A 14094-nucleotide genomic window follows, 5' to 3' on the forward strand; every position below is an offset into this window, starting at 1 on the left:
TATTTTTCTCATTTCAAATTTATGACATTTTCCTCAGAGTTGTGGGAAGGATTACACAGACATGTGAAGTGTCTGTTACAGAACTTATTAAATGGTGGGGTGCTCAGTAAATGAAAACCCTCCTTTTCCCACTCAGTTCAGCCTTAGCTGATGTGATTTTAGGGATACAAATCAATCACTCCATTGGAACTATGTCTAAACACAAAATGAAGCTACTGTACAATTTAGCCTCCATTTCTTTAGAGCCAACCCCCTGGTGGAGGGTCCATATTACTGCTCATTGGCTTTGCTCATCTAGATATTGAGAGTTAATGAATCCAAGAAATAATTGCACACAGCTTATTAAAAGTCTGAAATTAAATGACCTAGCCTGTGACCTAGACTGTTCCCTGCTCTGAACACAGCCTGGGTCCTTTCTATATTTGCAAGCTACCACTCTTTCCTTCTGCCTGGAAGCTGAATTTTTTTTTTTGATCTCTCCTCTGAAAAGCAACCATGGTAAGGACATAGTATTGGTGAACACTTGCCAAAGCCCCTCTTTTCCTTCCCTCACTCTTCTTTTTCTCCAACAATTATTGAATGCTTACTACATTCACAACAGTGCTTTCACAGATATGTTCTTCATCTTCCATATGAAATAGTTCTTATTTCCATTCTTTGGGTAAAGAAATCAATACTTACCCACCTGTTTACACTTAGGTGGAATGGACATAACAGCTCATGATCTTTCTCATACACAAGTAACCCTCTAAGTTGGAAAAGTCAGAATATCCAGTGGCTTAAATTGTCCCTGCAGAACACTTATTCATTTGCAAGAGTCATTTGCCTTGGTTGTGAAGAACAGTATGTTTATCCATGTGAGGAAAAGCTTCTGTCTTTTACCAAGTTATATAACACTCTTATGACTGCAACCTCTATTTATATTTTCAGGCTGAACTCAAATCGCTCCTCTGCCAGAAGGGTTTTCTCTAGCACTTAAAGGTCAAGTTTCAGTTTACTCCCTTCTCTGTGTTTAAGCGTTATGTGCATACACCTTAATTATAATACTCATCATGCTTTATTATACTATTTGTTAGCATACCAATTTCCCACAGTATTAGGTGACCTTAAACAGTGGGGGCAATTTTTAAAATCTGGCTCATTGGAGATGCTCTACTAATTTTTCTTAGATGAACGCACAAATGGATTATGTGTTAAACAGAATATTTGCAACCCCTTAGAAAACCCCAAGGTAGAGATAGGAAAACCCTAACAAGAGAGTGTCCATGTAGCATGAATAAGAATTCCAGAAATGGGAAGTGAATCTATTACCAAAGGAGTAATTCCAGGCCATCCTCCTATGAAATAAATCTAAAAGGTGCCAAATACTAGGTATTTTAAGCATGCTCATTAGTGATGGATCAAAGTAAAGATTTATTACAGTTGAGATAGAAGAAAGGACATTAAATCAACATTGGCGAGACAAAGCAAGGAAAAGATGTGGATTCTTATTTAAAATATACGGATATGCTTTATAACCCTAAAGTCTAGATTGCTATATGGAAGTGGAGGACTTTATTTGTAGTGTGGAATTCAGAAAAGTATGTTTATGCTAGTATTTATTTCCTTGACTTTCAGAGGCTTTCCTCTGTCCCAAAAGTTGGAGACTTAGTTTATTGCTTGAAATCAAGAAAAGATTGTCTTCGCTGGTCTCTTCATGAAAACATTCCTTGATTTAAATGATGATTTGTAAAGTGTGGGCTGTATCATAGGAAAATGCTCTTTTATTAACACATATGTTGAAGAGAATTGTTTTTTTTTTAAACATTCAATTAGTTCTGCTTTTGAGACAGAGTTTAAACAAATCCAAAGCAATAATGTTAAATTCGCATCAAACTCAACTGTTACTGGGCAACCAATTTTTTTCCCACTCAAAATACTCCAAAGATAATCAGACTTAGCTGTATTCGAGCCAAGACAGATACATACTTTTAATTCATGAATCAGGCCATGGTTTTCCCTTGTCTAAAATGCTGTCTGAAATTCACTGAAGTGAAATTCAAGGTCTTTGCATTTATTTATTCTGCAGTATCCTGAAACATCTGTCCTTATTCTACCTGACCACACTCATGCCATAGTACTCTTCTCATTGGTTTCATCAGTTGGATTTACCCATCAGACTCTTCTCTATGAGACAAATTCTCTCCTCTGCCTTTCTTCTTCCATTCTTCAGAAATGACTTCCCGTCATATCTCCAAAGTACATAGGAGCCTCTTCCTATGAAACCCTCCCTGATCATTCTATGCAGGATATCTTTAGCATCCAAGCTTTAAATTCTAATTATTTCCATAATCATTATCTCCATTACATCTCTATAGTAGAATTTCTGATGATTTAGTTTATAATAGATAATTATTAATATATTAATTATTAATAATGAAAATTATTAACCATCAGAAATTCTTATTATCTAGTTATATTCATTTAATATTTTCTTTCATGTTTCTCTACTGATCTGCAGGATTCATATAATACTGTATTAGTCTTATTTATTACTGAATGTTCAGAATTAATGGTAGTGCCTGGCACACAGTAAGCGCTCAGTAAATATTCACTATATGAATCCTCAGTGCCAAACTCAATATTTGGTATGTTATAGTCTGTCATGTTCTCATGGGATTTAGCAAATTAACATAAGCTTCATATATTGATTCCAACTGTTCAACTCCGTATCCCAAAATGCCTTGGCTCAACAAATACCTTTAGCAAATGAAGATCCAGGACAAATACTTAAGAACAATTATGAGAGCTCAGACTGCGTTTTATCCAGCATACTGTTGTCATTAAGTCAAATTTAACTCTCAAAACCAGACTTAATTCCCCTAATTTCTTGTTCTCTTAACTTGTCTGGAGGTTTCCGAAATGTGTTAATAAACTACATTGGGGGCCCGAAGAGATAGCACAGCAGTGTTTGCCTTGCAAGCAGCCAATCCAGGACCAAAGGGGGTTGGTTCGAATCCCGGTGTCCCATATGGTCCCCCGTGCCTGCCAGGAGCTATTTCTGAGCAGACAGCCAGGAGTAACCCCTGAGCACTGCCGGGTGTGGCCCAAAAACCAAAAATAAAAAATAATAATAAAAAAATAAACTACATTTGAACTTTTCTGTGGCCCAGGCATTTGAGCTGAAAGGTTGTTTGTCTTGGGGTTTCCATGGTTTATATTGGAATCACAGTCACTGACCTTCTAAGATCACTAAATCCAGAACCAAGAGACCTTTTTCATGTTCATGGTAATGGTGGCAGCAGCAATGGGGAAATGTTTTGGCAAGATCAAATAGAGCTGCTAAGCATAGCTCAATTTTGTTGTTTAAGCTGTATGAAAGTTAATCTTCATAAATTTACAGATCTGTTTGGTGTTCTGTTTTATATGTAAATTAGAAGATTGTGTGAAAAGAATGCCAGGTCTGATGGCATGCAAACCTTTTCAGATCAGTTTTTCATTGATTACTGGGCAATTCTCACTCAATTTTACTTTATACTTAAACTTTCCTCGGGGCCGGGCGGTGGCGCAAGAGGTAAGGTGCCTGCCTTGCCTGCGCTAGCCTTGGACGGACCACAGTTCGATCCCCCGGCGTCCCATATGGTCCCCCAAGCCAGGAGCAACTTCTGAGCGCATAGCCAGGAGTAACCCCTGAGAATTACTGGGTGTGGCCCAAAAAACCAAAAAAAAAAAAAAAACTTTCCTCTAGAATAATATATCTGTCAAGCTAAAAAAAAAAGATATAGCTTTAGCTAATAAACCTTAATAATTATGCTCTCAAAAATTACAGGAAGTTTTAAAATTGAATTTGTTAGGACATCTGTGGATGCCCTTTGTATTTAGGTGAGTACTTAGAGGGGGAGGCCACATCTAGCTGTGCCTTGGGGATTACTCCTGGCTCTGCACTCAGAAATTGACATGCTCAAAGGACTATATGGGATGCTGGGGATCTAACTCAAATAGAATGCGTGCAAGGCAAATGCCCTACTCGCTGTGCTATCATTGCTCCAGCATAGAATCTTAAAAGAATAATTCAACAATGGTTCTCTAAATTTAGGTTATAAACAATCATATATATTTATATATGTAATATCCATATTTTCTATATTTTCACCTCTGCTTCTAGGGTTTGCTTGCATTGTCTGTCAACCAGACAATCAGTAGTGTAGAAGGAAACAGGGAAAGTTGAGAGTTCTGCAGAACTTCTCACCTTGATCTTGAAGCCTTAGATCTAATGCCTAATATTTTGTAGGTTAAGTCATCTAGCTCACACCTGTGCCCTCAAAAGTATGTCACTCCAGGTTGTCCTATCTTCACAGTCTTTCTCTTAAAGCATTTTCTAAAAATCTAGGAAATAACTGCAGACCTGTTCCCAGAGTTTTTGGCTCCTGAAGGTCTTAGACTTGCTTTCTTTATTGTCTGCACACTTCACACTGCTTCTCAGAGCAGTAACTTCTCTCCTCTGTATTACTACTTCCTCTATAGTCCTGCAGGTTCCAAGGCATGTAATGGAGTAATTTTTTTGTCACCAGTCAGCCCCCAACCCAGGATGCCTAGGACCTTCAGCAAATGAAACACACGCATGCATGTTTTCTCTCTCTCTCTCTCTCTCTCTCTCTCTCTCTCTCTCTCTCTCTCTCTCTCTCTCTCTCTCTGTCTCTCTGTCTCTCTGTCTCTCTGTCTCTCTCTCTTTCTCTCTCTCAAACACACACACACACACACACACACACACTTTTTCTTTCCTGAATAAAAGCCTGCCTTTGTGTCTATTCAGGTTTTTCCCATATAGATAGGGCTTTTTAAATTCCTAATTTTCAATTGGGATCATGGTCATTTAAAGCTTTGAACCTCTGTACCTAAACTTTATTTTAATCGGAAAATGGACACTATGTTACTTTTGATTTATCAAAAGAGAAATGATATCAAGTCTTACCATGATGTGTGTTTAGTAACACTGAATTATCAGAAATCCCTAATTCTGATAATCTGCCAATCTGTTGAGCAGTGGGAGGAGAAGTTATTTGGAGACTTGGAGGAGATTTGATTTGGAACTCGTTGATCTCTCTCTCCTTTCTTGCCTCTACATAGCCATGTAGCTTTGGGTTAAGGATGTCATCCTCTGCCTTTATGGCCTTAATTCATGTATGCAATTATATCAGATGATCTCTAAGGTGGCTTCTATTTTTAGAGGAGGCGATTAATTTATGACTGATTTAAAATCAGCAATCCAATGGTGAATAAATTTAGTTACCCCTTTCAGAGGGAAGCTAATGAGGGACACAGCTGAGCAGGGGAAATGCTTCTCTGTTGTTCCTCAATTGATCATGAGCAGGTGGTAAGATCCAGGGCACATAGACTTTTGATAGTGAAGTGGGTATATAAAACCTGAAGCTATTTATCATAAAAGAATTTCAGGCCCAATAAAAGCAAAGGCAGATGTTCATATAAAATTTTTGCTTGCTGTCTGTGCTTTTGTAGGGTTTCTTTCTGGATATGAAGTTTATGAGAAAGAATAGCAATATCTGTTCTACACATGTGTCATATCACAGAAGACTTTGCATTTATGGTGGTTGGAATTATTCTATGTTAATGATTTTTAGGGGAATAGATGAGATGCTTGTCTACCAGAGACATTCGTGTGCAGCTGACTTCTAGGGAAGGTCCTCTAGACATTAGAGATGGCCTGATTGTCAAAATGGGTTATTGCCTTAGAGAGCTTTTAATAAGCAAAAGAGCTGTATTCATTCCACAAAGCCGCTATAATAAATAATCACCATTAAATGTCTTGAAACCACATGAACATATTATCACATAATTCTGGGGGTGAGCAATCCAAAGTGAATCTAAAGGAGTAAAAAATAAGTCAGTTACATCAACCAGTTGTGACTTTGGAGGGCTTTCAGAAACATATTTCAGAAGCTCATGTTGCTTTTCCCATTCAACTGCTGGAAGTTGTCTGAGTTCTTGGGTTTCTGGGTTCTTGTCTCTTTTATCATCAAATGCAAAATTCAGCTTCCCCTTTTATCCTTGTTTTTCATTTTAAAATATTGCATGTATCTGATACTCCTACACTTCTCTTTTAACAAAAGACCTTGTGAAGACAAAAGAAAAAATATTTGGTTACTTCCAGCTCAAGGCTTCTGAAAGAAACTTCTCTGCGAACATAAAAAAATGTCATATTAAATGGGTAAACGTATTTGCATACCATGTATCTGACAAATGGCTACTATCTACCTATATAAAGCAGCTCCATTAGGAAACTCTCATCAACAATAATCTAATCAGAACATATAGAAAATAATTGAACAGACACTTCTTCAAAGAAGACATAAAAATGCCAACAGGCTGATGAATACATCTTTATCCTAAAATTATTGGGAAAATGCAAATCAAACCAATAGAATATTCATCACACCAGTGAAAATAGCATACATCAAAAAGATCTGAAACAACCAGCGTTGGTAAAGTGAGATGAGAAAAGAACTATCCCTGGTTCCTGGTGGGAATGTTAACACCTATGTTCATTTCAATGCTATTAGAAATAAGCAAGATCTATGAACAACCAAGTTCCCTTTCAGTAGGTGAGTAGATAATTATTTGCCCTATGGAATATTACTAATCAATAAGAAAAGTATTGCCTTTTGTTATATTTGAGTGGAACTGGAGGGGGTCATTCTAAACACAGTTAGCTAGAAAAAGAAAAAATATATAATAGTATATCATTCTTAAGGAGCTAATATCTAACCCCATCAAAAATGAGAAGAAATGAACAAATACTTTCTCAAAAAAAAAATACAAGGGGCTGGGCGGTGGCACTGGAGGTAAGGTGCCTGCCTTGCCTGCGCTAGCCTAGGACGGACCGCGGTTCGATCCCCCGGCGTCCCATATGGTCCCCCAAGAAGCCAGGAGCAACTTCTGAGCGCATAGCCAGGAGTAACCCCTGAGCGTCACAGGGTGTGGCCCAAAAACCAAAAAAAAAAAAAATACAAATGGCCAAAAGGCGCATAAAAATGCTCCACATCACAAATCACCAGGGAGATGAAAATCAAAACAACAATTTTGAGGTACCATCTCATACCACAGAGACTGACACACATCACAAAGAACAAAAACAATCAGTGCTGGTGGGATGTGGAGAGAAATGAACTCTCATTCACTACTGGTAGGAATGCTGTCTACTTTGGCATTCATAAAAAACAACATTGGAAATTGAGTTCCCTTATTATCCAGCTATACCATTCCTAGGGATATACCCTAGAACAAAAAATGCAATACAAAAATGCCTTCTGCACATTTATATTCACTGAAGAGCTATTTTCAATAGTTAGACTCTGGAAACAACCAATATGCCCTTCAACAGATGAATGGCTAAAGAAACTGTGGTACATATACAGAATGCAATATTATGCAGCCATCAGAAGAGAAGAAGTGATGAAATTTTTCTATATATGGATGGATATGGAAACTATTATGCTGAGTGAAATAAGTCAGAGGGAGAAACACACAGAATAGTCTCATTCATTTATGGGTTTTAATAAAAATAAAATACATAATTGTAATAATGCCCAGAGACAATAGAGATGAGGGTTGGAAGGACCAGCTCATGATATGAAGCTCGATCACAAGAGTGTTGAGTATAGTTAGAAATATAACTACACTAACAACTATCATGACAATGTTAATAATAAGTGATGGGGCCAGAGCGATGGCACAGCTGTAGGGAGTTGCCTGGCACTCGGCTGACCCAAGACAGACTGTGGTTCGATCCCCTGGCGTCCCATATGGTCCCCCAAACCAAGAGCGATTTCTGAGCACATAGCCAGGAGAAACTCCTGAGCGTCACTGGTGTGGCCCAAAAATAAATAAATAAATAATAATAATAATAATAATAATAATAATAATAATAAGTGAGAGAAGTAGAATGCTTGTCTCAAATATAGGCATGTAATGAGGGAGGAGGGCAATATAGGGCATTGGTGGTGAGAATGTTGCACTGGTGAAGGGGGATGTTCTTTTTATGATTGAAACCCAACTACAAACATGTTTGTAATCGTGCTGCTTAAATATATTATTTTAAAAAGTAAAAATATGGGGCAGAGAGATAGCTTGGAGGTAGGGAGTTTGCCTTTCATGCATAAGGACAGTGGTTCAAATCTCGGCATCCCATATAGTCCCCTGAGCCTGCCAGGAGCGATTTCTGAGCATAAAGCTAGGAGTAACCCCTGAGCCAGGTGTGACCCAAAAACCAAAAACCAAAACAAAACAAAACAAAACAAAAAAGTAAAAATAAAGGCGCATTAGAATAACTCAAAAAATAAAATATATATATATATATATATATATATCACTCATATGTGATATATATGATAAAACAAGGGGATAAATTTCAATGAAAACAAACCCTTTGGCCATAGAATTGATGTTAATAAGGAGAGGGGTTAGGTGAAAGGGTCTTGTGGACTGTGGTGGGGAGAAATTGCTATCTTAATGGGCATTATGTGGTAGTACCAAAAGCATATAAACATTAAAGTTTTATAAACTATTGTTACCTCAATGAAAAAAATACAAAAAAGCTAATTTTTAAATACCCTTATGGAAATATTGACCCACTCATCTAAGTAATTCAGGATAATCTAAATCTATTTATTGAAGACCCTTAATTTAATCATTTCTACAAGTACTTCTTACCATGTAAGATAACCATCACAGGTTAGAAAGCAGACATTTCAGAAAGGTGTCCATTATACATTCTACCACAAGGGTCTCAGAAAACAAACAAGGCCTAAAAGAAAAATTATTTCTTTCAAGTCACACAGGAATTTAGGGCAATGTCATATGGCATCCCTGGGATCTTCACATCTACCATGTTTATATGCAGTACTTTCTTTTGCATAGGACAGAGTTGATTCTCACTTACTTTATTCCTACAAAATGGGAAACCAGAATATCAGCTGATGAATTAGTAGTGATTAAACTTCAGATACTGTAACAAAGATGAGGTGGCTGGAGGATTCTGCCATCTTCCGATTTAGAAGTTCTCATGCTAATTGTACTGCAATGAGACTGCAGGATGAATGGATCTAAAACAGGCAAATATGACCTTCAGAGCTCACAAAGGTCAAGCTAATAGAAATAGGCCAAGGTTCAAGCCAGATGTCCCTCCATCCAGATTGTTAGCTATACTCAAGGATAGAATATGATGGAGGGAAACAATGGATGCCTTTCTTTGATTAACCCACATTTGGGTCATTGTTCTTATTCACCTGACACCCAGCATAATTCTTTGTTTGTTTGTTTGTTTTTCATTTCTAGTTCCTTCTTTCTGGGGATTGGTGAACTCAGCTTGGAATCTTTGCTCCGTGGGAAAACGGCAGTCACCAGTCAACATTGAAACCAGCCACATGATCTTCGATCCCTTTCTGACGCCCCTTAGAATCAACACTGGGGGCAGGAAGGTAAGCAGCCATGTTTTCTCTGCTGTGAAGTTGGAAAAACTGGGTGATACACTGATTCTGAAAGTCATTGCTCCAGGCCTCAATCTTTGTGATGAGTTTGTCTTTCCTACTAGGACCTGCCAGCAAATATAATTACATCTAAATTGTGCTTGTTCTCCCTAGCTAGTCAAAAAATCTTTGTTCTTCTAATTACATTGTACCCCTGGAGGTTGCCTGAGGTCTTATCCTTAATGCCACAAGGTCAGAAAATAAGGGGGCCCCCTTCTCTACCCTACCCTGAAAATCAAGTTGAAAAAATTCTGCCTCCCAGAAACCTCTTGATCAGGGTTTCTTTCAACCACAACAAAATGAAAATTAAATGTTTAACAAAAGCAAAATCAGATGTTCATCATCCTAGAAGGAAAAACTAACAAAAACCACCTTAGGTGATTTATAAGAAAATCAATAATTAATCTTCCTAGGGGCATCTTGCTAGCTAAGAATCCCCAGCTCTCACAGAAATGCTGAGCTGTGTTTTTAGATCTTCACACATTCCTCTCTCCCTCCTCCTACTCTGATGAGCTCTTCCAAAGTTTGGGGATCTGTGTGTGGTTATTGTTTTCACAAAGTCTTAATGTTGCTATCTAGCATTTTTCCTGATCATTTCTACTCGGTTATTTTTGACTATTGAAATGGTTGAAAGCAGAAAACACACACACACAAACACAGAGAAAATTGTGTTTGAAGGTGATTTAGCTCTGGTGAACTCAAGAGGAATGGAAAATCAATTGTGTGCAAGAAATTGGGGTTAAAATTACAGAAAACTTTTGTTACTGCTGGCAGCTGGTTCTCGAGGGTTTGAGTTCACTCTACTCTGCTCCTATCTGCATCTGCATTCTGTTCACTTTCCTCACCCTGGAGCATTCCAGTCATGTTTCTTATTCTGATATATTGAATGTATCATTTTCAATTACACAATTGTCAGCCCCATACCCCCCAAAATTTTCTGACTCATTAGTTGTTAGATATTTTGACTCAAGTCACAAGGCAACTTTTCAAAAGGCATGATGACGCGGTTGGACTCCTCAGCTACGTATTATTTTTGTTGTTTGAATTATGGCTTGGGAACATTTTTCTAGAAAGGGCCTATGTAGGGCATATTATTTGTTGTTCTGACTCCATAGAAAACCAACTTACTTTAATTCTTTTTCCATTTATAGCTTTATTTTTATAAAGCCTAAATCGAACTTCCCATGGGTTTAATATACACCCCTCTCTTGAAAAAGAGATGAATCATTCAAGTGATGTCATTGTGCAGATGGGCACCCATCAGTATTTCAGATGGAAGGGTTGCTGTTTTGATGACATATTTGATCATTTCTTTTTCTCTTAGGGACCATGTTGGAGACAATGGTTGGGTTCCAGACAAAGAGAAAAATAGGGGAAATGGCCAAGGTTGATGAGGTTTGGTAGCTGAATTCCAAAAATAGCCTGAAAGATGGGTAGCAAGCCTGAAGCACAGAGCTTAAAAAGAGGCCAATGAAGAGCTAAAGACAAAGGAGTAAAGCAGGTTAGAACCTAGGAACATGTTAAGAGACTGGACCTTTTCCCTACTAGGACTTGTAGCAAGTTTCAGAAGTGTTTTTAAGGAAGAAAAATATTGGAGTTGGTAAGAAAAGTGTCAAAGTATAAGAAATAATATGTACATAATTTTTAATTTCCATCTAAAAATTGGAGTAATAATCCCCAATTAGAAGACAATTCTCCTTAAGAGTTATTGGGAAAAGATACAGGGAAATAGCCTGGTATTAAAAAATCAATCATATGTTAGGTTTTGTTTGGGTGCTTTTTGTTGTTGACAAGTAATTTTTTTTTGTATTTCCAGTTCAGTAAAGTGTACCTGATCCAAATCAATTTTCAAATTCATTGGAGTTTGGAATTTTGGAAACATTTATTTTTGAGGATGTAAATATTTATATCTGGCATGATTTGTGTTGTCAGATGTTTGAAGAACTGAGAACTACTTGTTTTCTTTACATTTGTGAAAGGTGAAAAATAAGATACAGATTATGTTGGTACAATAAACAAACGAGAAATGAAATGCTAGCACTTAATAGACAATAGATAAATCAAGTTTTCTGGCTTTTTAAAGGTGATATTTAATGAGTTAGATAATTCTATTAGAGCAATTCTATTACTCTATTAGGCTAAGAACTTAAATAGCTGCTATGAATGTACTTTTGCTTTGAAGAAATGTATTCAGTTCAAAAAGTTCAAAACTGGATGCCTAAAATGTAATTTGGGAAGGGATCCATATTTTGGAGTTTGAGATCAACTTAGTATCAACATGTTAAATGCATCTTAGCATGTATTTATTTATTCATATTTTTATCAATAAGCTTTAGTCATGTCTATGCTTATTTTTGCCCAAATTTATTCTACACACACCCTTATATGTGTGGCTTATTTTGTTTTTATATGTTTAATCTTGTCTCAGTTTACAGTAATACATTTGGAGTATATCTTAGCATGAACAGGGCTAAAATTCTATCGAAACCTAAACTATAAATAATAATAATAAATGAGAAACACAAGAAATGTATAACAATAACACATTATCTTGGATATAATAAAAATTGTTCATTTTACTGAAACAATGGGATTGTTCTTATTTATTCAAGCAGTGAAATTTGAAGGAAAGTACATCTTACACAATTGTCTATATCTGATATATAGAACTGTTGTATCATTCTGCTTATGGACAGAATTCAAAATAATCACATTTATTGGAAGTTACCTTAGTTTTCTTCTTAGATAACCATCAGTATACCAAATTTGCATCTCATTTTTATGCTTTCTACATTAACAGCTGTGACATTTTAAAGATAATAATATTAATATGAGGACCAAGATGTGACTCAGGTAATAGAGCACATATCTAACTCATGTGAAGTTCTATTCCAACACTACCCATGGTTCTACTGGCTGACTCTTGAACTCCAGTTGGTATAGTTTGCCTCCCTGGCTTCCAGACATTGCTGGTGCATGACCCACAACAACCAACCCAACAAAAATTTTTGTTTGTTTTGGGGCCAAAGCCAGTGGTTCTTGGAGAATACTCCTGGTTCTGTACTGTGGGCTTGGGGACCATATATCATGCTGGAAATTGAATCTGGGTAAGCCACATACAAGACAAATGTTCTATCTGTTGTAATATCACTCTTTCTCTCCAAAAAAAGAAAAACCTTTCAGAAACAATAACAAAAATACATACATAATGAGAATGTTACTCTACTGCAAAATATAAATAGCCTCCTTTGATTTCTTGGGATATAGTAGTTCTGTAATATATTTTCCTAGAATATTCCCTGATAAAGGAGGGTGCTGGAAGAATATGGGTTAAGCTTCCATTGACAAGATTTGATCCATAAATAACCTCTCTGCTGATCTAAACTATCTAAAATTAAAAAAAAATCTGAGTCTAAAATCTCTTGCTGATTTTGCCATTTTGACCAAAATTTATTTTTGGTTTCCTTTCGCCTATTTTAGCCCTTTTAATAAATTGACATCTCAGTAATAACATGTAAACTGCTCAGATTATAATGAATGTAAAAAATAGACTCTAAAAACATCCACGTATAATTCCAAATTTGTTTTAAAAATGCCTGTGACAGAGATAATAAAAAAAAAAGACTTAAATTAAGAGCAATGTGGTTTTATTTTTCACTTTTCTGGAATTTCTACATTTTTATATCAAGTTTGCCTTAATTTAACAATGTAAAACATTTTATCAATCTAGTTTAAGCAAAAACATATTTAGAGGTAGTAAATATAGTAGAAATAATAAGGCCCATTCTTATAGAGACCTACAACCTAATCCATCCACAGAACATGTGACTATGTTCTCTTACAGAATAAAAGATTAGTTGGAAGATGTGATTAAAATGAAGGATCTTAAATGTAAAGCTGACTTTTTAAAATAATTTTTATTGTGACCAATGTGAATTACAAATCTTTCACAGTTATATTTAAGGTGCATAGTGACAGTAAAGTATGGCCAGCACAACAACACCACTAGTGTTGTCCTCTCTCTACCCCTGTTACCTCACCCCTGGACTGCTAGTGTAACAGATCCCCTTCGTGTATAGCTTGTTGTAGATTGAGTATCTTAGTTCCTGTTGTCATTGACTTTAGGTTTAATGTTTTCAGGTTGGCTGTGGATCACAAGGCTCCTTGAAAGAAACAGATTCAGAGGGGTGAATCAGAGTTAGAGAATGAAACTGCACAAGGATGTGATATATACTATCAGTAGTCAAAGAATGTGGGCAGTCTCCAGAAACTTAACTCAGGTTTATATGATATTAAGTTCTTTGCTTCTGTTTCTTTTAGGAACTGAATTTTGTTTTATAGCATACAAGTCTTAATTTCCTTAGATTATTTTCTCTTAGATTCAGAGTTTCTTGAGATAAGTGTTTTTCCTTTCTCTTTCTTTTCCTTTCTTTTTCATTTGAAAACTGTAGATTTCAAATTTCATTGTGGTACTAGTTGTTTTGAAGCAACATTATCCTTGATTATCAAGGAGGTTTCTTTTTTTTTAAAATGTGGAGTTTGTCAAAAGTTACTTTGACTTAAAGTGACAAAA

At 36.3% G+C, this 14094-nt stretch overlaps 1 protein-coding gene across 2 annotated transcripts in view; it reads left to right on the forward strand.

The window, feature by feature from the left end:
• CA10 (carbonic anhydrase 10) overlaps positions 1 to 14094 on the forward strand; it is a 550141-nt gene that overhangs the window by 220346 nt on the left and 315701 nt on the right. For both annotated transcript variants that reach the window (XM_049771020.1, XM_049771018.1), the window contains one exon: positions 9331 to 9473. In XM_049771020.1, the coding sequence (XP_049626977.1) occupies positions 9331 to 9473 (143 nt within the window). The remainder of the gene's footprint in view (positions 1 to 9330; positions 9474 to 14094) is intronic.

This window comes from Suncus etruscus, chromosome 1 (assembly GCF_024139225.1).
Source record: "Suncus etruscus isolate mSunEtr1 chromosome 1, mSunEtr1.pri.cur, whole genome shotgun sequence".
NCBI lineage: Eukaryota > Metazoa > Chordata > Mammalia > Eulipotyphla > Soricidae > Suncus > Suncus etruscus.